This window comes from Notolepis coatsorum, assembly GCF_963971535.1.
Source record: "Notolepis coatsorum genome assembly, chromosome: 16".
NCBI classification, from domain to species: Eukaryota; Metazoa; Chordata; class Actinopteri; order Aulopiformes; family Paralepididae; genus Notolepis; species Notolepis coatsorum.
In genome coordinates, this window is record NC_140180.1 from 70,465,444 (window position 1) to 70,491,604 (window position 26,161).

Consider the following 26,161-nt stretch of genomic DNA (forward strand, 5'->3'; position numbering starts at 1 on the left):
ACAGAGTGTACACACACACACACAAACACACACACACACACGCACACACACACACAAACCCCTTTCACTCATCAGCTTCTTCCCCCCCCCCACACACAAAACTTGTGTTCCACTGCAGTTTCTCTGCCGGGCTTTGAAATGTAAAGTTCCCATTCTCTCTCCCTCTCTCTCCCTCTCTCTCTCTCTGAGGGAGTCACTAAACGCCACCGGGACACATACACATCCGTGCGCATGCACCATGCATGCACGACATCCACACACAAGTCACAAGTAGCGCTGTCACTTCCACTTCAGACTGACACACTAAATAGAGAAGACGAGGTGGGGGAGGGGCCGAGGCTCGCTTGGGGCGGGTTAAGTTGAGGGCTTTTTTAACTCCAAATCCCCACTGTGTCGCCAAGGATACCGGAAACATTGCAGGCCTTCCATCTACCCCCCTCCCCTCCCCAACACACACACACACACACACAAAGACAGAGGAGAGGGTACCCACTACCCAGTTCCACGATCCATTGACAGAGATTAAAACAAAGGAGCTCTCCTGCCCCCCCCCCCCCCCACCACCCCCCTTTGGAATGTAGTAGCCACAAGTTTAAAGTCAGAGAAAGGAGGACATGGTAGGTGAAAGGACAGACCACCTCCTATATAAGCAGGCTTCCCTAATGAGCCACTGCACCACATCCACACTACACCAACCAGAAAAAATACAACACAAACACAAAGCTCCTTTCCAGGATTTCTCATTTTATTTTTAAAGCAGTGTGTGTGTGTGTGTGTGTGTGTGTGTGTGTGTGTGTGTGTGTGTGTGTGTGTGTGCGTGCGTGTGGAGGGGGAGGGAGGGGTGGGGAGGTTGAAGTACCAGCATTACACAGGCATCTTGCATTGTCATTAAAAACGGTTTATGACATACAGCCGTCTGCCAACAGGCCGCCGAGCCCAGCACTCCCTCTGGAGTTTTAACATAAAAAAAACGTGCCTGTCGCCCGGCCAATGGTCTGAGAAAATGTGGGTGAAAGGTTACGTGGGAGAAAGTGAGAGACAGAGGGGGGGGGGGGGGGTGGGGGGGGGGGGGGGGGGGGGTGGGAGAGAGAGAGAGACAGACAGAGGGGGGGGGGGGGGGGAAGAGAGAGAGAGAGAGAGAGAGAGAGAGAGAGAGAGAGAGAGAGAGAGAGAGAGAGAGAGAGAGGAGAGAGAGAGAGAGAGAGAGAGAGAGATGTAAAGCAGGGTAGGGGATGTAGGATTCCTCATGCCTCGTGAGTGAGCGTCCCTCTTTCCTTTCCTCTCCTCAGCGATTCCACATGTTCCAGAAGTGCTCTGAACTACCAACGCTGATGTTGGGGCCAATCCATCACACTGACCACCACTCTCCACCCACAACCGCCCCTCCCCTTCCTTCTTCAAGCTTCCACCCCCCACACCCACCCGTGGCCCTATAAACCTCGCTCCTCCCTGTCCCAGCCCAGGCAGTAATTGCATCCTATTTGTGCCAATTAGTCCCTGCGCTTCTCCCCTTTCTTAGGGGATTCCATCCCTCCTGCTGTTTGGCCGCAGTGGTGAGGATAGATGAGTCTTGTGTGTGTGTGTGTGTGTGTGTGTGTGTGTGTGTGTGTGTGTGTGTGTGTGTGTGTGTGTGTGTGTGTGTGTGTGTGTGTGTGTATCTGGGGGCAAGGGGGCCTTAATCCCGGTGCTTAACTCCCAGACGTAGGCTAGCTCCGCTGGATGGGGTCAGTGCCACTGGACAGGCAGGCTGAGCGCAGGACAAACACAGCGCGGAAACAGAGCGCAGGAGGACTATTCCTGGCCCCGTTCTTAATTGGCCATGACTCCTACCTCCAGGCGCATGATGAGAGTCTGCCTAACCACACACACACACACACACACCACTTCCTGAGTTTGTTTGTGTGTGTGTGTGTATGAGTGTGTACATTTGTGCATGAGTGTGTGTTTGCGTGCACATATTTGCAGCTGTGTTTACACGTATGGCTCCAGATGAGCGATTAGCTCACGTCACCGTCATTTCCCGTCCCGCAGACGGTACGTATAGAACCAGAACAGCTCCACCGCGGGGCTCGTTTCCACCCAATAGGACGCGCCTGCTCCTGGCTGTCTTGATGCCAGAGCGGGAAATAATAGGAGGGCAACCCGAGCCGGTCACCCTATCCGGCGAGAGAGAGGTCTAATGGCCCAGGTGGAAGAGAGCACAGCGGCCCTTTTGTAAAGGGATCCCACATCTAACACCTGTTGCTAACATGCTGCGAGCGAGCCAGCCAGCGTCCCGGGGACATCGCTTCAGAAAAGTATCTCGACGTGATCCGAGCGGTGCGTCAGAGATAAGGAACCAGCCTTTATGGGCCATTCTGTATTCTGTGCTCTTCTCTTTCTCCCTTCTTCTCGATAAATAGAACAGGCCTAAATCCCATTCGCGTGTTGCTTTTTAACAGCGGAGGAGTGCAAGAATGTGACAATGTATGTGACCATGTGACCGCGGCAGTGCGGAAATAGGCTGTCTATTGCCATTCTCTAAGACAAACGCTAACCTTAACCAGCTCCTTAACAGCACCTAAACTTAACCCTTCTAACCTTAACCAACTCCGAAACAATGCCTAACCTTAACCTTAACCTTAACCTTAACCATGCCTAACCTTAACCATAGAAAGAATATTGCCATTCTCTAAGACAAACTCTAACCTTAACCAGCTCCTTAACAGCGCCTAAACTTAACCCTTCTTCTAACCTTAACCAACTCCGAAACAATGCCTAACCTTAACCGGCGAAATAATACACGTTTAAAAAAATAAATAAAAAAAAATTGATGGGATTCGAACTTGTCACCAACGGACCGCAGGATCGCAGGACCGCAGCGCTGCCAGGTGAGCTAAGCTTCGAATGAAAATCATGGCGGATTACGGCTACATAATGCCGCTCCGCTCCGCGGCTGCCGCGGGGCGTGTCGCAGCCAATCAGGGAAAACGCGGAAGCACTCGGCAGCACTCCTCCGCTGTTAATAAGCAATAGGCATCCCATTCGGCAAAACTGGGGAAACATTTATTCCCACATGTCACACTCGTAATGTCGGCTAAACAATTAACTATAAGCAGCAAGTTGCTATATAAACTAAAACTGCGGCACAGATGTTAATTGACCTTGAAAAAAGAAGAGCCATCAATATAAATAAAACAAGTCTGAAGTTCACAGAAACAGAATCAGCAGCGTGGATGTTTTCTCTTTAGACCACGGCACCGCCGCCGCCATCACATGCCGTCAATTTGGACACTTCCTCAGAAATACTGGAGGCTATTCATTTAGTTGTGCCGGCGGCGGCTCGGCCCACAGCGCCGTGGGTTAGGAGCGGGTCTGATAGGTCATGGACAGGCATGTCTGCAACCACAGACAGGACATGTAGTGGGGGAGAGAGGGGTGGAGGTGGGGGCAGAGAAAGGAGAGAGAGAGAGAGGTGTATACAACAGAGAAGGATCTTTACTAGTAGTGAGTCATATAAGGGAGCCGCAAACGAGAGAATAGAGAAGATGAAACTCAGTACAAAGAAAAAACGACAAGAGAAACTGAGAAGAGAGAGAACAGTGAAACATGATAAATAGAGCCATGAGAGAGAGAGAGAGAGAGAGATCCATAGGAGAAAAGAGACGGAATGTGGGAAGATTAAGTGAGGCATAGGAAGGGGACAAAGGGCAGTGAGGGAGAGAGAGGGAGAGAGAGGGAGAGAGAGGGAGAGGAGGGCCTGAGCACAGCCACGGCATTCCGACACGTCACATTCCTGTTCACATCTGGCTGCAATACACATGCTGCCTGTTACCGACCATCCCTCCTTGCTCCCTCTCACAGGCACACTACATGTTACGCACACACACACACACACACACACACACACACACACACACACACACACACACACACACACACACACACACACATGTAACATGGGACAGGATAGAACCAGACAGGATGGAGCACTAGTAATCTCTGCTCTCTTCAACGAACAAAGAACCATTTCAGTCCTTGTCATGATTGCAGGGATGTGATCAGCTAATATAGATGATTCAATGATTCGACTACAGAAGGGATTCAACGGCTAAACTGCAGAGGATTCAATGGTTAGACTGCAGAGATGATTCAATGGTTAGACTGCAGGGATTCAATGCTTAGACGACTGCTGAGATGATTCAATGGTTAAATGCTAGAAGGGATTCAATGTTTAGACTACAAAAGGGAATCAATGGTTAGACTGCAGAAAGGATTCAAATATTAGACTACAGAAGGGATTCAATTGTTTGACTACAGAAGGTATTGGGACAGTTAAACTGCAGAAATGATTAAATGGTTTGACTGCAGAGGTTTCAATGGTTAGACTGCAGATGTGATTCAATGCTTAGATTGCAGAGGATTCAATGCTTAGATTGCAGAGGATTCAATGCTTAGACTACAGAGGATGCAATGGTTTGACTGCAGAGGGGATTCAATGGTTAGACTGCAGATGTGATTCAATGCTTAGATTGCAGAGGATTCAGTGGTTAGACTGCAGAGAGGATTCAATGGTTAGACTGCAGATGTGATTCAATGGTTAGACGGCAGAGAGGATTCAATGGTTAGACTGCAGATGTGATTCAATGGTTAGACGGCAGAGATGATTCAATGGTTAGATGGCAGAGGGGATTCAATGGTTTGACTACAGAGAGGATTCAATGGTTAGATGGCAGAGATGATTCAATGGTTAGACTGCAGAGAGGATTCAATGGTTAGACGGCAGAGATGATTCAATGGTTAGACTGCAGAGGGGATTCAATGCTTAGACTACAGAGGGGATTCAATGGTTTGACTACAGAGAGGATTCAATGGTTAGACTGCAGATGTGATTCAATGGTTAGACTACAGAGGGGATTCAATGGTTTGACTACAGAGAGGATTCAATGGTTAGACTGCAGATGTGATTCAATGGTTTGACTGCAGAGATGATTCAATGGTTAGACTGCAGAGGGGATTCAAATCTGTCCTGCTCCTTCTGTGACTCAGCAGTGCTGCATGTTCCCATGCACTCCAACCCACAGCACAGAAACCCGATCCCCATATTTACAGACACACACACACACACACACACACACACACACACACACACACACACACACACACACACACACACACACACACACACACACACACACACACACACACACACACACACACACACACACACACACACACACACACACACACACACACACACACACACACACACACACACACACACACACACACACACACACACACACACACACACACACACACACACACACAGCAGGAAGTACAAGGAGCACTGGCTCTGGAGACGTGTGTGGTCCGTCTGGGAGCATGCGTGTCTCTCTGGAGTGGAGGCAGGCTGGGAGCAGGGGACTGGGAGGTGGGTGAGGCAGATAGAGACGCTGAGGGACAGGTGGACGGGCCAACAGACGCAGACTGACTGTCTCCGCTCCGGGCAGTGCACCGGCAGGTGGGAGTGTCCGTCAAAACCACGCTGCACAAGTGCTGCTACGGCTCTGAGGACCAGACGCTCTCTAGCATGTGATGGAGATGTACTGCACAGTGGGAAAGGGATTACTGCAACAGACCAATAGAATGATGGCTCTATATACAGGCTACCCATACCCATTTCACGGCCATGCTGGCAAAAAAGGAATATTGCTGTGTAACAGTAAATCCATAAGAATTGTTGGGGGGGGGGGGGGGTGATAGGCTATTACCGTACTGCTTACTTTGCAGCCTGGACATTTCCCCCAAACACAGATATACAGAGAAGCAGAAGTTACCTCCAAATTCAATATATTTCTATGACCTGTCAAGACCTGTATTTAAGAACCTCTTTAAGGCCAAAGATTCTGATAATTAAATGTAAGACTTTTTAGGACCCCACAGGAACCCTGTGTGTGTGTGTGGGGGGGGGGGGGGGTAGTATGCATGCTATAATTTACTTAATGGTTTCAAAGAAATCGTTTAAATTGTGTGCATGTGTAAATATGAATGTGTCCTTAGTCACTGGGTACATGTTTATCCAGACAAGCATTATGAGTCAGACTGGGCGATATGGTCAAAAATGATATCATGATAACGATATGAGTTTCTTTTCTATCTTTTGGCGCTTTTTTGGTGGACAAACCACCGCACATGTGCACCGTGACTCGTGACTGGAGACACACATAGCCTACTGTGTACAGACGGTTTCAAACTGTATTTTAAATTAGAAAGCAAACAAATGGACAAGAGAAAAATAAATCTCAATTTGGTCAGTATTGTCATTTGGACAAGCAAAGCCATTACTTTATGTTGCAGGCAAGAAAAACAAGTCTGTCCTCTGTCACTGTCTCTTTTAAAACTGCCCTGTTGCAGGTCACAAAAAATAAAATAAAATAATTATTATCAATCGATATCGGTTATTAAAATATATTGCGATAATTATCGTTATCGTTTTATCGCCCAGCCCTAGTCAGAGATCTCTTTTGCATGAGTGACCCATTTTCAATAGATATATATAAAAAAAAAAAAAAAAAACACAGAGGACAAACAAGTACAGGGCCCTGTTCCCCGTACGTGGCTAACGGAGTTAGCCGGATAATCTTCAGAATAACTTGACATAACTAAGTCAAGCTTTTCGGTTCCACGAAGCAGGCTTGTCTAAATCACTATGGCAACAGATCGAAAATGTTTAACCTGCTCCAGAGCAGGTTTAGTTGAGTTAGCTGGATATAAGCTGGCCACTCCCTCGGAACAAAATGGCAGCTCCCTTCCTCAGAGATTGATTGGAAACTTTATTAACAGATTGCAGAATGGGGTACAATACAGTACGGCTCAATACACACAATTGTTAAGGGGATGCAGACCCAGAGAAAGACTTTCATCTTGTTTACATCAGGGTCCCCCATTTTCAATTCATAATGACATTTATGACATACAGATATACATAATCACATTTATGACATACATGACATACAGATATACAGTACTGTTACATTTGTGACATACAAGATATGCAAATATACAGTACTGTTAAACAGAGATCATAACAGAAAATATATACATACGAGGGGGAAGAAACTGTACATTGGGAGGGGGTGGGTGGATGGGAGGGTGTGTTTGGACATTTACGGGGGCCAGTTTCAAATTGCAGCCTCCCGTAGGTGGTCTTTGATCCCATTATACCATTCTGAATAATGTTTTCGCGAGATGATTTCCAGAATGTATTGATTTCATAGAATGTGTGAAATAGGCCTATAATTAAAAACAATTAAAATACATTAAACTGGTAAAAGAAACGCTTTTGAAATGTAAAATAATAGACCTAAAATGCTGATAATAAATCATATTCAGCCTATGGATTTCCTACGTAACATACTGCACGACACCTGTTTGAGCTGCGGGATGAGGCGCGCTTGTTTCTGATGGAGAATGCGTCCCAGCTCGCTGCCCACCTCCGATGCCGACTAGATATCAATTGAGGGGGAATACGCACAGCTATCCGCCATTTGTATCTACCTACCTATTCAAAAAAACATAATCTGCACTGACTTATATAAAAAATAAGTACAGATCACGTCTGAATGAATGTGGAGGATGATCTCCGAGTCGCTGTCTCCTAAATTAAACCCAGACTGGACTTGTTGTGCTTCAAGCATATGCCCATCCATCTCATTAGGTGAGTTGAACATTAGCCTTCTAAATGAAACGCGCTATAATTCATTTTATGGTTGTTTGATTATTGTGTTATTTTGTATAGTTATTGTGCGTGTTAAAAGCCTCCAATGCACGTTTGCATGTTTCAACCACCTCCTATAATAGTGGGGGTCGCAGCTCTCTGACACCGTTATTTCAGGGGGTCACGGCCTGAAAACTTTGGGAACGATGTATTTATATATTACATGATACCTAAGCGCATACAGTACAGATATCCTCATAAGTATCTATTCATTCGTATCAATTAGATACTCTTTGGGCTTGTTTTTATCTACTTATTCTGAAAGAGTTGAAATAATTATTTTCGCTAGCAAGATCTCATTCGATTATTCATTCCATTAAGCCTATTGCCAGCAGGCACATTTAAATAAATATAATCTGATTGATTGGGGTAAGGAGGGACTTAAAATTAGCCTATAGATATGCATTTAACTTGTCTGCAATATATTCTACAATCTGTTAAAGTTTTCAATCAATCAATGCCGTTAGAAAATCATGGTTTTCTGGGATCGAAAACCTCCCCCTTTTCAGGTAAAACAGCCACGCACAAGTATCCTGATGACTGAAGTCTGGTTCGAATTAACGAGACCGAATCAGCCTTCTAGAAACCAAGATAGCCTGACTTCAATCATCGGGTTAATTTAAGCTGGCTAATGGGACTTTTGATCGACTTAGTTGAACCAGGTACGGGGAATGGGGCCCTGTTCTGACAAGAATTCAGTTGAATGTCAACAAACATGTATATCAAATTAAATGAGTTCAGAACTTAAAAATCTTCTAATGGAATGAAATGTTCTAACTTCCAAGAATTTCTGTTGGTAATTCATTCGATTTGTACGGGGCATAATATCTACCAGTTTTGCCAAGCTCAATTTGAGTAATCCTATGACCTAGTACCATAGTGTTGTAGTTAAAAGTAATCAAGGAGCAGAGATAATAGGGATTTCATAAGCCTTACAGATAAATAAAATACAATGCAAGTCCATTCTCTTAGTTAAAGAAGGTCATCTCACCTTTTCATATAAAACACAATAGTGAGTGAGAAATGTATCTCCTGTGATAAAACAGTACGCTATGATATGATATGATGCATTGAGGGGTTTTAAATGGGAGGGAGAGGCATGCATGTACAGAATGTCACCATAATCAAATACAGACATAATTCTCTCTCTCTCTCTCAAATTAATTTAGTATTCATTCTCAATTTGAAAAATCGTAGAATGAAATATTTAGACATTTTGTTAGATAATATGCTCTCTTTGTATACCTTTCTAATGCATTGTAAGTAAAAATGTTATTCTTGTATAGAAACGGTGCAACGGTTACTAATATTGGAAGTATTGCTCTGACAAGAAAATACACTTTTAGGCTGTAAGGTGAAGACGTATTGATGCAAGTTCTGTCGCGTATCTTGCGCTCGACCAATAGCAGCTCTCTTTGTTGCCAAGTTACAGACCACAATAAATTTGTGTAAACAGTAACGTGACGTTAGCATGTCATCCACGGAGTACATCTCGACGAAAATGGCCAAAAAACACATTATAACGTTCGCAAAATACTTAGGTTTCTAAACAATGTTATATGCATATACGCTACTTGCTATAGGCAAGCGATTGGATACAGCTGTGAAACAAGCCACAACCTACATGTTATTAACCATTAGGGGTGTAAAGGTACACGTCTCCGTACCGAACCGTTTTAGTGTGTACCGTACCGAACGGCTGTGTAACTAATACAACGGTATGTTAACCACTAACGACCGCCCACCGGGGAATGTTTTTTTCACAATCTAATATAATTATAATATTTTTACAAGTCGATTATTAATTTCAAATATAAAATATTCGTTGACAGCCCTACAAGTACAATTAGTTACTGCACACTACATCACCCCTGAGTGGAACATGGAAAGCCAAACTTTCCCCCACTGTACCGAAAACCTGTACCGAACCGTGACTTCAAAACTGAGGTACGTACCGCACCGTGGTTTTTGTGTACCGTTACACCCCTATTAACCATACATTTAAACCATATCCCCTTCTCTCTACACCAACAACTCAGCATTGCACACGCTGTGAAAACGAGTTGAATGTTTAAAAATGCGTTTTTTTTTTTATCACACCGATGCATGCCGTCCTGTCGGGGAAATTATTCGATAAACCTCCATAAACACACAATCCGTGATGCATGCAGCAAATTTGTATCAAAAACACTTTACCTTGTGATTCCCAACCTGCAATATTAAAGATGCTGGTACAAATTTCTAAAGATTGAGGTTGTACATATTAACAGTTCAGTGGATAGTATAATGAGAAAAATAGACCCACACACTTTTGATCAAGATAGTTAATCAATCAAAACACTACACCATCCCCTTAATTTGGAATAATGTAAAAGATATTCAAATCAATAAGTTACTCATTAACCTTTTTATTTTCCATTTAAAAACAAAATAGAATGCAGGTACAAAAATGTATTCAAGATTCAAGAGGTTTATTCGTCACATAAGGTGCACTGCAGTATGCATAAGGTAGTATTATTGTCGTTTTAGGTTCCTAGTAGTTGTAGTTAGATATCTGGCAGCACACTGTTGTGGAGCCTGATGGCCGCTGGTATGAAGGACTGGCCGAGGCGGTTAGTTGAGTGTCGGGGGGGGGTATGCGTCTGTGGCTGAACGTGCTTCTCATCTTGACTAGCTCGTCTTAGAGGGGGTGGGAGGGATTCTCCAGGATGGCAGCCAGCTTCCTTCTCATCCCCCTCTCTGCCACCACCTCTAGTCTGACCAGCTCGACTCCCACCATGGAGCTAGCCTTCCTCACCAGCTTGTTCAGTTTGTTGGTGTCCCTCGAGTTGATGTAGCCCCCCCAGCATGCCACAGCATAGAAGAGGACGCTGGCCACTACAGATTGGCAGAATGACTGCAGCAGTCTATTGCAAACATTGAAGGACCCGAGTTTCCTCAGGAAGAACAGCCTGCTCTGTCCCTTCCTGTAGAGGGCCTCGGTGTTGTCCGACCAGTCCAGTTTATTGTTCAGGTGTACCCCAAGTATTTTTTTATTTGATTTGTTTATTGACAACAAACATATAACAACATTGACAGATCAACATTTGTATTTGCTTTGTCAGGGATAGAACGAAAAGTCCACGGCCCTCATTTATCAATGTTGCATACGCACAGATATGTGCTTAACCCGTGCGTATGATCATTTCTAAGCAAAGTGTGGGACTTATCAATTTGAACTTGTGCTTGACTTTGTGCTTATATCTACGCACAGCTCGGAGCATGCATAGCTGACGCCCGGTGGTAGAATATCGTTACTGCAGACGGACGGCATATGCGCTCCTCAGTTGCATGCATTAGTTGCAATGCGGAAATAAGCTTTCGTGCATTCGTTTCAACACTGGCGTGTTCTGTATGGCCCGTAATTCATTATAGTTCATTATAAAATAGTGACAGTAGTGTAATTATTGTCAAACCCTATAAATATAGCATTTGGAATAGGTCTTTCTCTCCGAATGAATGCAGCATGGTTTATATATAGCGTTATCGGGTGCACTGACTGCGCTCGCAGGAACTGTTTTCAGAGATAGCATCAGATAGGGATGAATGCATGAATGAGGGGCAGTCTAATTGCAGAGAGAACATAATATTAACTAGAGTCCACTACCCGAGACACCTCCTTCATTTGTACCGCAATTTGGGACCCAAATTGGAGCTATAAGCTTAAAAGCTTTTCCGTGCTTATTTGAGAAGGGTCCAGCTGCAGAGCCGGAGAGCAACGCTCTCAGGGTCAAGATAGCACTTATACTATTTTGAGAAAGACAGCAGAGAGACAGACAGCAGAGAGACAGACAGACAGACAGATAGACACTGTGTGTGTGTGTGTGTGTCTGTGTGTGTGTGTGTGTGTGTGTCTGTGTTAGTCTCCTAGTAGAGACCCCCCCCCCTCTGGACCACCTCCTAGTAGAGACCCCCCCCCCCCCCCCCTCTGGACCACCTCCTAGTAGAGACTCACCCCCCCCCCCCCTCTGGACCACCTCCTAGTAGAGACCCCCCCCCCCTCTGGACCACCTCCTCATGTCATTAATCCTCATCTTCGTCTTCTTCCTAGAGAAGTCTCTACTAGGAGGTGGTCCAGAGGGGGGGGGGGGTCTCTACTAGGAGGTGGTCCAGAGGGGGGGGGGTCTCTACTAGGAGGTGGTCCAGAGGGGGGGGGACTGAGTCTCTACTAGGAGACTAGTAGTCACACACACGCACGCACGCACGCACACACACACACACTGTGGAACAGTGTCTGTCTGTCTGTCTCTCTGCTGTCTGTCTCTCTGCTGTCTCTCTCAAAATAGTATAAGTGCTATCTTGGCCCTGAGAGCGTTGCTCTCCGGCTCTGCAGCACTCTCCCTTCTCAAATCAGCACAAAAAAAGCTATAAGCTTATAAAACGATTTAATATGCTAAACTTCGTTTTAAATTCTTTAATTCACATTTGTTTATTTCATAAAGATTTTCCCGACATAATGCTACCTGCCCCGATCAGATCCGTGACTCAGATGAATTATCTACTCAGAATAGTATAAAGTGGCTATCTTTTATGCTGTAGATCACTGCTGGTACGTGCGTGCAGAACCTTTATTTCAGCGGGGACTGTACGTATTTATTTGACGTTACTGTACAATATATGTGTGTATTAAAAGACGGAGCTGTCTTTTATTGTAATATAATAATTATTCATATTAAAAAGAAATGAAGAAAGGCATTCTTATTCCAGCATGCATCAATGACACCAACGGGCAACGGCAAAACAGTGGTTAATGGTCTTTATTAGTGTTTGCGGTGTCCAGGCAGCAATGGTCTTTTAGGAAGTTAATAGATATAATATCCGACATCACCGTGTACATGTCTGTCAGCCTGTTGTGTATTTCTCCATAACACGCTTCCCTCGGCTTAGTCCACTTTTCCACATTTCATGGGGGTGTTCCATTACCGTATATGGTTAATTACGGGCGGTTCTGGTATGCAAATACGTGAAACTGTGCACGAGCCGCAGCGTAGGATCAAAGTGATATTTATCAAGACAGGTGTGCGTAGGACCGGTGTACGCACGTGTGATAAATCCCGTTTTTTTTTGTCCGTGCACACATTCTAAATTCTGTGCTTACGAGCGGAAGTAGAAGACTTTCTAAGAAAAGTTGATAAATGAGGGCCCAGGACTTATTTCCATCGTTGTTCCCGTTGTTTCTAGTTGCAAGTGGCACGTTGGCATCTGAAGTGCATCAAGCATTCTTAGTGCATATTCTAAAGTGCATTAGTAGTAGTATTCATGTTTCAATTTAAAAAGAAATTATAAAAAGCATCATTCATGTTCATTGGTGCATTAAAAGCAATAATTATTTTCATCAATAAAGTGCATAGAGACATTAATTATCGTTAAACAGAGGTTCAGCACATAATACAGCCGCACCAACATTACGGTGGCAGGTTGCTAAACAGCTGCTCCCTTATCCTGGATTTGAACACTGCAGCACTCTCGGTTTCCTTGATATTGAGTGGTAGTTTGTTCCACTCCACCTCTAAATGACATTTGACCTGTCTTCCTGTTGTGCTTACAGGGGACTACATTTCTCAGGCTTCCTCTTGTGTTGTGTGAACTTATATGCAGGCGTGCGTTCCTGAAATCAACTGGGGTTGCACGCACCTAATGGCGCCACGTGCACGCGCGCTCCCGGCGCGTGCGCGCGCTCCCACGAATGCGCATAAATGTCCCCTCGCTTGAGCACAGACTACAGACAGTGCCTAATTGCCTCTACGAATGGAATGTAACACATGTCATTCACAACAAGTTAGGTGGGAATGTATCTGAGAACGTATTTAACACACCTGATGACCGGCGCTATATTGATATGCAAAGTAGCCCAGGTGGGTACTTATAGCGAGTACTTATCTGACCCTGCACGGAGTGCAACTCCGTCCCATGACGAACGCATGCCTGCTTATATGACGCCACCACCTCCACCTCATCCCCTCCGGAAGTCCACCACCAGCTCCTTGGTTTTACTGGTGTTGAGTTGGAGGTGGTTGCTGTTGCTCCACCCCACAAAGCTCTCCACCAGGGCTCTATACTTCTCCTCATCGTCGTCGGTGATGTACCGTACGATGGAGGAGAACTTCTGCCGGTGGCACCCGCTTGAGTTGTGGCAGAAGTCTGAGGTATAGAGGGTGAAGAGGAAGGGTGACAGCACAGTTCCTTGGGGGGCGCCGGTGTTGCTCACCAGTACTCCAGACTGACTCTCCTTTAGTCTGATGTACTGCGGTCTGTCAGTGAGGTAGTCCTTGATCCAGGGCAGGCCACCAAGCCGTGCTCCAGCTGCATCACGGAGAGCTCCTCCGCTAGCAGTGACAGTATGTATATTGAATATTCCTCTTTACTCTTTTTTTTTTTTTTCTTTTTACTGTATGAAGCACACTCTTAGGGGCTCATACAGAAACAAGCATTTCATCGTAAAGTACCTGTATTTTATTGTGATAAATAATAAACAAACTTGCAACTTGGGTATGTATGTGACGAATAAACCTCTTGAATCTTGAATCTATTTTGTACCTGCCTGCATTCTATTTTGTTTTGAAATGGAAAATAAAAAGGTTAATGAGTAACTTATTGATTTGTAAATTGTTTGACATTCCAATGATGATGGTGTAGTATTTTGATTGATTAACTATCTTGATCAAAAGTGTGTGGGTCTATTATTTTTCTCATTATACTATCCACTGAACTGTTAATGTGTACAACCTCAATCTTTAGAAAATTGTACCAGCATCTTTAATATTGCAGGTTGGGAATCACAAGGTAAAGTGTTTTTGATACAAATTTGCTGCATGCATCACGGATTTGTGTTTATGGAGGTTTATCGAATAATTTCCCCGACAGGACGGCATGTATCTGTGTGATTTTTTTTTAACAACATTTTGAAACATTCTAGACGTTTTCACAGCATGTGTGTTGTTGGTGTAGAGAGAAGGGGATATGATTTAAATGTATGGTTAATAACACGTACGTTGTGGCCCGTTTCTCAGCTGTATCCAATCGCTTGACTATAGCAAGTAGCGCCGTATATGCATATAACATTGTTTAGAAACCTATTTTGCAAACGTTAGAATGTGTTTTTTGTCCATCCCCCATTTTCAATTCATCATAACATATATGACATGATACAGGTAGACAGTACTGTTACATTTAGACATTTATGACATGGGGGCCTTTTCTATCTGCGGAAACTTAAATGGGCTAAACACCCACAGGGACTGATGGCTAACTTCTACCACTGTGCAGTAGAGAGTGTGCTCACCTACGGACTACTGGTGTGTGTCTCCAGCTGCACCAGGGCATAGAAGGAGGCCCTCCACAGAGTGGTCAAGGCTGCGAGGAGGATCACTGGAGCTAGCCTTCCAGATATCTCCACAGTCTTCACCTCCCGCTGCCTACGTCGTGTGAATAACATTCTACAGGATCAGTACCACCCAGCACACCATCTTTTTCAACTGCTGCCCTCTGGTCGAAGGTACAGATCCATCCAGTTCGGTACTACCAGACTGACCAACAGCCTCTATCCACGGGCTGTCAGGCTGCTCAACGATCATCAACTTGCCGCCCCGCACCCCCCTCATCCCCAACCGCCGGTGACATAACTCCCACTTCTACATTACAACAATAACTGTGAACCGGACTTGCATTGCTGCACTATACACTATTCCATCCATTGCAAGCCAGTAGTCCCCCGAGGTGGGAACGAGAATAGTTTTCCAGCCACTTCTCAGGCTTCACATTATGGCCTAATTGTTTCATCAGAAGTTAAGATACGATCTTGGGATGTATACCGAAAGACACATACTATGGGGATACGTTGTACATCTTGAGTGTTAATGTTTACAGCAAGGAAAATTATAACTATGGCATGGTTGAAAAAGACCGGAAGGGTCAAAACGTTGTATGTATCTGCAATTTTTTGTCACAATTAAAACACCTTGGAGCATCAAAAGTGAGTTGCGAGCCCCACTTTGTTTCATCGGTTACAAAATCAACAATGGACCAAGAGATTGAGACAGATATATACAATGGAAGAAATTACTGCACAATTGCAACTGAGAAAAGATATGTTTATGCAGAGATGGTCACTTGTAACTTTGTACCTGGATACACACTAACATGAGTCTGACATACCTCCCTCCCTCTTTTTCGTTTATTTTCCTATGTCCTTTAAAAAAATACGTTTTTATAAATGTTTCCTCCCCTGGGTTGTTTATGAGGCGTACTCGGTTTATACTGCTTATTTTGTTTATGCTGAATATTTTGAATACAAATTGAATAAGCTGGAAGAGCTTGTGTGGCAAATGTCATTGACTATGTGAATCAAGTATATGGAGTGACAATTGATGATAAATTAAACTGGAAATCGCATATAAAAAAAGTAAAAAGAAAAACATCCAAAACCATTGCAATATTATATAAAATGAAATATATCTTAAACAAGAACTCACTCCATTTGTTGTACTGTTCTCTCATAGTTCCATACATAACCTACTGTGTGGAGGTATGGGGAAACACATAAAACAAACACTAACCAAATTTTCATAATGCAGAAGAAAGCCATAGGAATTGTGAATCAAGTACTATGAACCGACAAACGCACTCTTTATTAAATCAAATGCCTTAACACTTTGTATGCCACTCACAGCTTTTCTCGAGTTTACGCCCCGACCGTTGAATGCCACGTCACAAGTATTCTCGGGTTTTCTTTTTATTAGCGATCTGAAATCATATTGCATCACGCGAGCCTACCGTTGGAGATCCAGGGACCGCCGGCGCTCAGATGTGAAAAAAGCGCCCCCTATCGTCTCCCAGTTGGTAAATCACCCTTTTGGAATGGACTCAATGAAAGTGAATGGGAGAACGGATTTCTGACTCCACATTTTACTTCTCACTGATGCAGCCGGGGTCTACCAGAGTTCATTCTGGAGCCTCTAGGCCACAGCGAATATGGGTTATACTGTACACACGATGGATCAATACAATTATCGATTTTTTCGAATGGCGATCAGAAATTGGAATAAACCATTTGGATACCATCTGACCTCAGGTAAGGAATCCATGTTATCAGTGTTAGGATAATCAGACTCGTTTTCACGGATATATAAGCGTTTATGTGATATGGCTGTTTTGACTGTAAAAGCCATGAGGAAATAAGAGCAGCGATTATCTATAAATAGGCCGACAAATGACAACGTTCTGGAATATTCCAGTAAAAGGCGATTATCATAGGCATGGGTTGTTTTTTCCCCGAAAACAGGTGATTTTCAAAATGCTATCAAACTGTAATGAAGCGATAAAAAAACAATCTGCCTTGACAATGTTGACTGGAAAATTATTCTTTGATAAGCGACGGGCAGATTAGACACATAGCCATAATTTAAAACATAGATTAGGCGATATTAACGTTAACATTGGCCGTGGATGGTGGCATTCCAGCTGGTAAAAAGGAAACCACGGCTGGCGCTCAAAGTGTTAAAATAGGAAGATCTTGTCGATCTTAGCACTGCAATAATAATGTACAAAGCACATAGGCACTCACTTCCAAGTGGCATCCAGGAGTTGTTCCAGACTAGAGAGCCGATATAGACTTAGGGGAACTTGTGTATTCAATATCGCAAAGGCAAGGACAAATATAAAAAGTCCATGTATATCTGTTAAAGGGGCAAAATTATGGAATAGCTTTGACAAAGAAATAAAAATGTGTAGTTCGCTACATACTTTTAAGAAATTATTCAAATTTAAGGTGATACATAAATATAAAACCTCATTATTATCCTAGTTATATTTCATCTATAACATAGCTGTGTTCAAATAGTGACAAAAGGAAAAAGAAAAGAAAAAGAAAAACATATATAAAAAAAAGAAATATTATTTAAAAAAGAAATAAAATAAATAAATGTGTATAAGTTTTGTACATAAAACTATGAAACATTGTAACCTTTGCTAAATGATATAATGAATTAAGTTTCTTTTTTGTATTTAAATTTTTTGTGTAAATAGTGTAATGTAATGTAAATAGTGTAATGTAATGTAAAAAGGGTAGGCAATTATAAGCCTCGGCTTCAGCCTACACCTTTTCTGTCATTTAATTTTTTTGTTTTTTTGGAAGTTCTACTACTATGCTTTGAAAAAAAAAAAAAAAAAAGACAGAAATAAAATCATTCATTCATTCATTATAAGATTTTGACTAAGGAGCATCATTTTGGACGATAATTATTTAAGTCACTGGAATGTTAGATTGAAAATGTGAGAAAGCGGTGTAGCAATTATATGAGCACTAAGATGCAGGAGGCGAGATCATCCTCACCCTTTGACTTCTTTGTGTTTAAGCCTATAAGTGCATTATAAACTTCACTGTAACTTACAGGTCTAAATGAAAACCTGTTAGAATGGTAAGAATTGGATGAGTTCTCTGCTACAGAACTAGGACTATAATTTACTGAAACCGTATCAGCAGTCAGTCTATTAAATTTGGTTCATCAAAAGCTGGTTGCATCTCCATGGGAGATCATGGCAAGAGAGGATCAGATTGAGCTTTTATAAATGCAACCAGTCTGCTAGATCATCAGTAGATCTGGCTTGTGACCAAGAGCTTTATCTCCGACATGAAGGGCCTCAGGAAGTTATTAAGAGCTTAGGTCAGAATCAAGAACAAGAATCGTGCTGAATCTTTAATTCAGCAAGATACAAATCATGTAAAGGGCCATGCCCAAATCCAAAGTCACAATCAACCACCTCAATCCCACAGACAGACAAAACCAGTTACCACTTAAATATTAATTATACCACATCATGATTTCTCAAGGAACCTGCGGACAGACTCCCAGTGGTCATCCAGGCCCTTGTCTTTTAAACCTCTAGTCTAAAGTCTATGCTATTTTGTGATATTTTAGGTTTGCCTGGTTTAATTGTGTAATAATGCATGTAAAACCTCAATCCTGTATTGTAAAATTAAGTGATATACATCTTCCTTTTCAGGACAACCTGGGCTATCTGAATATATATGCTTCAGTTTGGTCAGATCAAGGTATACATGAGTTATACCACTATATATAAATCAAATCAAAGAATTGTATTGAACAATAATGAACTAGGTATTTGTCTCCACAAATGTATTCTATCAAGACTTAGGAATCGGGGGGGGGATAAAGATTATTCTAGCGATCGCTAGCTTTCTGTGACATCACATCCGTCATTCCAATCCATGTCGATGGTCAAATTATATGCAGCAATCAAATGGTGACATTTATAAAAAGAAAAAAAGCTATATATATCCATGGGATATCACAATATTAAAATGCTATCCAAATGTGCACTGGATAACTGTATACGTTCACACTAATAAAACGAATTGTCTATAACGTCCGGTGGGTATTCTGTCGTCAGTCAGGATATGGCTAACAGCTAATAATTGCCATCAATCGGAAAATTGATAAAGAATCAGAGGAGACATTCAGTGTTGGATCGATCAAAATGGATTTATGGAGACACTGGAGTTTAAGGCCGGACCACAAAGCTTCTGGAAGGGTTAGAATTACAAGCAAAATAATTTAAGGCAGGCTGCCCATTCCATGTTCAGCAAGTCCGGGTGTTCAGCTAGTTTACGCTCCTTCCAGTTTAAAATAATTCGTCTTTTGGTGGATAAGCAACCCACTGTCCAGAGCCGGTTAACAGTGACTCCCATGCACACGATCAGATTTTTGACCCAACGACGCGATATAGGACATACAGGGAAGTTGACGCCAAAAAACTCTATATTATATTACTTCTAAGTTCTAACCAGAGCGTACTGACAGCTGGACGCTCCCAAAGCAGATTAAGTAATGAGCCTCAATTATCGCATTTGTGCCAGCATCAATAATGATGTTTATTGTCCATCTTGTATAATCTTATATGTGTTATATACGCTCTACTAGGAATCTCGTATTGTATAATTCTAAATCTCACACACTTAGATGGTCAAAACGGACCAAATTGTACTCCACTGAGACGCAGTCAAAGACATGTTAAGGTCATACTCCCAAGCCAGCTGGACAAAATATGCATAGGGGCAGCCCTAAACATGAAACTATAAATAATTGAGACCAAATCTCTTGACAAGATTGCCTTCTTAAAGAGCTGAATGGTAAGTTGCTGGAATGGTAAGATTATGTCACCCAAGATCTGTCCCGATTGTAATGCCTAGCCTCTGAAATGCCAAAAAAGTTTGTATCCATCCATAGCTAGCTACATCCAAGTTAGAAACGTTTATGAGCCACAGTTCTGTCAGAACAAAGATGTCAAAGGAGGCTTCATCAATCAACATGAACAAAATCCAACTTAGGCAATAGGTTCCTAATATTAAAATAAAACAATCTTAAAGTAAACCATGATGTGATTGAACATATTGCAGCTATTTTAAGTCAGCTGTACAAATAATGTAGATGTAAATAAAATCTCAGTAGGTTGAGTATTGATTTGTGAAAGACTATTTATAGTGACACCATTTGTTCTAGGTTTCCGACGAGGCAGAATGTTACCTGGTGCAGTTGGTTTGGGCAGGTGTGAACACAGCAACCCAGTTACAAACAAACTCTGGTTTGTGGTGAGAATGTGATCCGACCTCTAGCCGACCCAAATATAGGAAGTGAACCAAAAAAGTGCATTGTGGGTTGAAGGTGAATGGACACTTATCTCACACTGGAAATCAACATGGAGTCAGGCGTGAATAATGTCTTGCGGCCAGACATGGTCCAATGAAGAGGTGAAAGACCTCATCGAAATATGACGATCACATGACGCTCGTGGTCACACACAAAAACAACAAAGTGTTTTTATACTTACTTTCTATATTTAAATATTTAATTGATAGGAACACCAACGCGAAACCCCAAATGTTGTGTAAATGTTGCTCCATTATGTTTGAGACCAGGAAGTGTCTGAGTTCTACTCAGATATTCTGTCCATTAGACGGGCGCCTGTGTGACATTAAGTTCACAATGTTTGGTGTGAATGACAAAGTACGGTGTGAAAGCTAAACTGAACCAAATGAAAAAAAACAATGTTGCAACTTCACCCGACTATACCCCCGGATGGAGACTACTGAACTATAGACCACCGAAACACTTCCGGTATTCTGAAATCATGGGAGAGAGAGCGGCGGGAGAAAATGAATGAATGTGGATGAGAGCCTCGACATTAAGTGGTTGTAGCTACGGCTGTGGGGGTGCTGGAGACACATTCATTCATTTTCTCCCCCCACTCTCTCCTCCATGAGCTCAATGTAACGCGGAAGTGCACTGGTCTATAGGTTATACTATAAGTGCCCATAGGTCTGTATGATCTAATTGGTGGGTTCAAATAAACCATTTAGTGTGTGTGTGTGTTGTGTGTGTGTGTGTGTGTGTGTGTGTGTGTGTGTGTGTGTGTGTGTGTGTGTGTGTGTGTGTGTGTGTGTGTGTGTGTGTGTGTGTGTGTGTGTGTGTGTGTGTGTGTGTGTGTGTGTGTGTTCTTACGGTCAAAGTGGCTGTGCCTCTGCTTGAAGGTGCTCTGGAGGTTGGTGCTGAGCTGGGACACGGGTGCCTTCAGGTCGGAGTGACTCTGCTGGCTCAGCTTCTCCTCCATCTCCAGGGTGCAGCAGGAGAAGCCCTGGGGACACACCTTCAGGGGGGCTCCTGGGACACACACACACACACACACACACGTTACACACTGTGCACTACAAGCAAAGACACATAATACGTCGTATACTGTAGACCGTTTCAGTGGAATTGCATTGTTAGCTCAAATGTATTTCCCATCGCAGTGTTTGCTGGTAATAGCCCTTTTCTTATTTAACCCTTTCACTACCACACTACCAAAGGGTTAACCCTTTCACTACTACAATACAGAAGGTTAACCCTTTCACTACCACACCAACCGTCTGTAGTGTGGTAGTGAAAGGGTTAAAACATTGTAACATAAACATTCTAAATGAGCCCAGATTGATTTCCTGTCGCAATGTTTGCTAATATCAACACAAAGTCAAATGAAGGTGGATCTAGAATGTTTGCTTGGGCAACATCGTTGGGCAACGTTGGCCAAGTGGATGTCTCAACATGTCCATATTGAGGGCATGGTGACCTCTTGTTGTCCAGATAAATCCTACTGTGTCTCACTGTGTTTCCTGTTGGCGAGCACATGGCTCCATCACATTACACAGAACGTTTCTCAGTGTATCGCTGCCCTAAGGGCTGGGAAGTACATCAATATTTATTGTTCATCATTCATCCGTCTCATCCTGTTGTGAGATTTTGTTTATATCACAATGCACTACCCCCCCCCCCCCCCCCCCCCCCAAAAGAAAATTAAGCCTGATTAAATTAAATCAGATTTCTTTCCTTAAATGATTTTTGAAATATTCGAGGATGTTAATAAAAAAAAAAAAAAATATATCATAATTCCCTGTACCGGCAATGTTATATTTTCTGTATGCGATTTTCTGAATATATTTATATTTAGATATTATCATAAATTAAGTCCTCCTGGATATCAGCCCTAATTAATCTCTGGATGTGAGCACTGAAGAGATGTTATTTCTGGTAATCTTGAATCATGTTGTCACAACGACAACACAGAAACATGCCAGTCATCTCCTCTCCAGACCAGTTTCCCCCCACATTTCATTTGTTTAGAACAGCTGAATTGAGCTGTTAGTGACCTCCTTGGTTTGGTCGTGTGGAGAGATGAGAACATACTAATCAAAATCAGACGCATCCAAAACCACTTCTCCGGTGGTCCTACTTCGCTTCCAAGTGGACCTTGGTGCAGATTGTTTGAAGTGAGACCGTGATTGGACCAAATACAGAAAACAGCCTGGGAATTGTGCATTCAATTAGGCTAATTGGCCATTTTAGTGGACATTTCTCTCTATTGTCCTTGATTCGCTGAATACATTTATGTGTACGTAGTCATCGATCATTGTTTTCGCATGCCTTGATAATCAATCATCGACAATGACTTGATCAATATAAGATGTAGCCTAGTGTGTAATTTTACCAGACTTCATGTTATGATTAGGAATCAACATTTTGTTCAGCTGACCATGATGGTTTGTTTATAAAGTATTATTTAGCAGCCAATTCAAAAGACAAACTGAACTGGTGAGAAATGGCAACAAAGTAACAACTTCACCATCGCCTGCTACTCTAGAGAAGTTCAGTCTGCATCCTGGGGCTCCCTGTCATCACTGATAGATCAGTGTTGTAGCTTAAGGGTGTTCCCTTCTGCCAAAAATTACCGAAGCAGCGTGGATCGCAGACTTTTCACAGAGTTTCTGCAGCTGTTCCTGATATGAAGGCCTCAGGTTGTCAGTGAGAGCAGACCTGACGGACATGTTATAACCAAAGATCCCATCAGAACGTCAAGTTAGGTTGTCTGAACAATATGACATCTTAACACATTGGGCGCCAAGGACGAAAAAAGTCAGGTTATCTCGCCAGTGGTTGAGCGCCAATCACGAGAAAAGTCGGGTTTTGGACGTTATTTCTTTTATTCGCTATATTCATTCATAATTCATCCAGCCAGCCTGATGTTATCATTGGGAATGGCTCTGAGATCGCAAACGGCCAATACCGCTGCCTAACGCCTTGCGGCCGGTATTGCACATCATTGGAATCCCTCTGGCTTGGGCTGTGCATCGATCTAAGAAGTCAGATCCGGGTTTTCCTTCTTGGGCATGGATTCATGTGTTTTGGTGGATAAACGTTGGACACACGATGCGATCAATATTTGGAATGGCGATCAGATAATTGGATTATTCTTTTTGCAGTACATGATGTGAGGTAAGGACTCTATGTTACCAATCTTGCGTTGATCCGATGATTTTTTTTGCAGCGATCACAGCGTGTGTGTGTGTGCGTGCCGTTGGCTGCGATCAAAGCACGGAGGGGCGGCTTTTCCTCACCCGCTTTCGTGCATGCATGATGAAACATAATACCGATAATCTAGCATTAATTTCAGAATGATTCATAAATCAGGCGAGAAATGGCATGATTTCTAAGGAAATGCATTGAAGCGCTGTTTGCTGGAGTTTCTTGGGATTAGACAGGATCACTCTAAAACTATACTCATATTCACCACGGTATAAAACGGTAATGTATGTATGAAAAAAGTATCTGTGTTTTTTTGCATGTTGACCGGAAGAAACTCACTGACAATCGACGTGTTTGTTAGATCCATAGCTATAATATTTAATGTAGTTTTGAGCCCTGCAAACACTGCCATGTATCCCTATTCTTTAAAGTGGTGGCGTTCTTACCACATGGTAAACAGCAACCTCTAGGCGCTGATTGAGTTAATGTACCTCATCCTGAGAGGGTCTGTTTTCTAACTGAAAAGCATAATTCGAAAACCTAACAAAGCCCCTCGACATGGGAACAACTGATGAGTATGACAACAAAAAAGTTTTAACACTTTCAGCGGCAATCACGACTATAGTCGGGTTATCTCGCCATGCGTTGAGCGCCAAAACCTGAGTATAGTCGGGTTTTCGATCGTTTATCGTTTTTTCTTTTATTCAATTTTTTTTATTCTATACAGTCTCATGGACCTCGGTGTATCATTGGGACTCATTCTGAGACGCCGAGATTGCAATACCTGCCGAATCCTGCTAGGTGGCAGTATCGCCTACCCTTTGAAACCTTATTTCACACTGTGTGTTACATTCTATATGGTCCGGGTGGAGAAATGGTAGCCGGGCAAGTGAAAGGCTTCATTCGAGCCCCTTGGAACGCGTCCAGCACACTTCATGCATAGTTTGTCCCATTTCATGTCAGGTACCCGATGGACATCAATACTGGAAATCTTTTTGCAATACCTCCTAGCAAAGGTAAGGACTATATGACATCAATCCTACTTTGATTCCAACAATGATTTCACATCGATCGCAACGATCATATGTTACGTACTCCAAAACGTATGCCGTTGCTGACGATCAGAGCATCACAAAACGACCCCCCCCCCCATTGATGCCTTCATGATGAAACATAATACCTATTATATACCTTTGATTTGGAAATAGTATCGTGTCCAGGCGAGCAACGCAAACGACTTTCGCAAAATGCACATAACGCTCCATAACTCAGCTTCCAGGAATTAGCCCCGGATCACTCTGAAACTATACAATATTCACCATGGGATAAGACGTGAACGTATACATGAAAAATAAGAAATTAAAACTAGTTTTAAGCAAATAATGTGCTTGAAGATTTGCCAGCAAATTTAGCTCGACAAAATTTCTTGAAATAAGTACAAATATCTAGGGTTCCCTCTCCTGATTGGATAAAGTGGGAAGGGATACCAGAAGAAGAAAAACGTCTGTTTACTGCAGAGCGTATGGACTGGGAGACCCATGTTACTGACCAAACACTATATCAGTGATGGCTGTAGGAATGTAGAGCTATTTAACACTTATTTTAACAAAAAAAATATCACTTACAGCACCTTTAACAGGAGGGTCCGGTTGGCGCTGGGCAGGGGAGGGTGAATGCAAAGTTGCAGCTGCAATAATGTTTTGTTTTAAATGCCGCTGTTGGAATTTGGGGAGAACACAGGGGTCCTTTCACTCCACCCAGGCACCAACGGCCTGTTTGGTTTTCCCCGCCAGCCAGTGCTCTGTGACTCTGGGCCTATATGCGCCGGCACAGCCAGCCAACGCTCCCCGCTACCAGGAGCACTTCACTCCCATTCATCAGGCCTCAAAATCAAGGTATTGCTGCGATTCCTGGAGGTCAAGTTCAGGATACATTTGCCCCAGACCTACTGTCGATATTGAAGTGATACTTGTATACTTGCCCCAGTCATATAGGAAGTGCAGTGCCTGTTCTGAAACCATCATTTACACCTGTCTTTTTAACAGCTGGACCAGTGTATTGTGCAAAGAGATATCTAGCTACACGACACATACACCTAAGAATTACATAGACCGACTGCAATTTGGCTTTGGCACGCCGAACAAGTGCGTAATTCAGATGTCAAAACAATAGAAACAAGACTCAACAAATCACCCAATAGATTTATTTTAGACATTTTATAATAAAGCATACACTTTTATTCCACACTGGAAACAGTGGGTGAAACTTTAGAAAAGGTTACAACCTTTTAAGAGTGGGGATCACATTACAGCGCGTGATGATCCCCTGAACAGGCCACCAAAGGGAGCGGACGCATCACCTTCCCTCATACCTTAAACTGGACCTCTCTGGCTGGGAACAAGTCCAAATAAGGCTCAACTCACTCTCTCTCTCACTCACTCACTCACTCACTCTCTCCTGTATACACCCATGTACACACTCTCAAACACACACACACACACAAGTTGGC

The 26,161-nt window shown here is 43.0% G+C and overlaps 1 protein-coding gene across 1 annotated transcript in view; it reads right to left on the minus strand.

Annotated features, from left to right (window-relative positions):
* gpc4 (glypican 4) overlaps nt 1-26,161 on the minus strand; it is a 68,576-nt gene that overhangs the window by 11,342 nt on the left and 31,073 nt on the right. Inside the window, exon 2 of the mRNA XM_084332377.1 lies at nt 21,316-21,474. Within this exon, the coding sequence (XP_084188503.1) occupies nt 21,316-21,474 (159 nt within the window). The remainder of the gene's footprint in view (nt 1-21,315; nt 21,475-26,161) is intronic.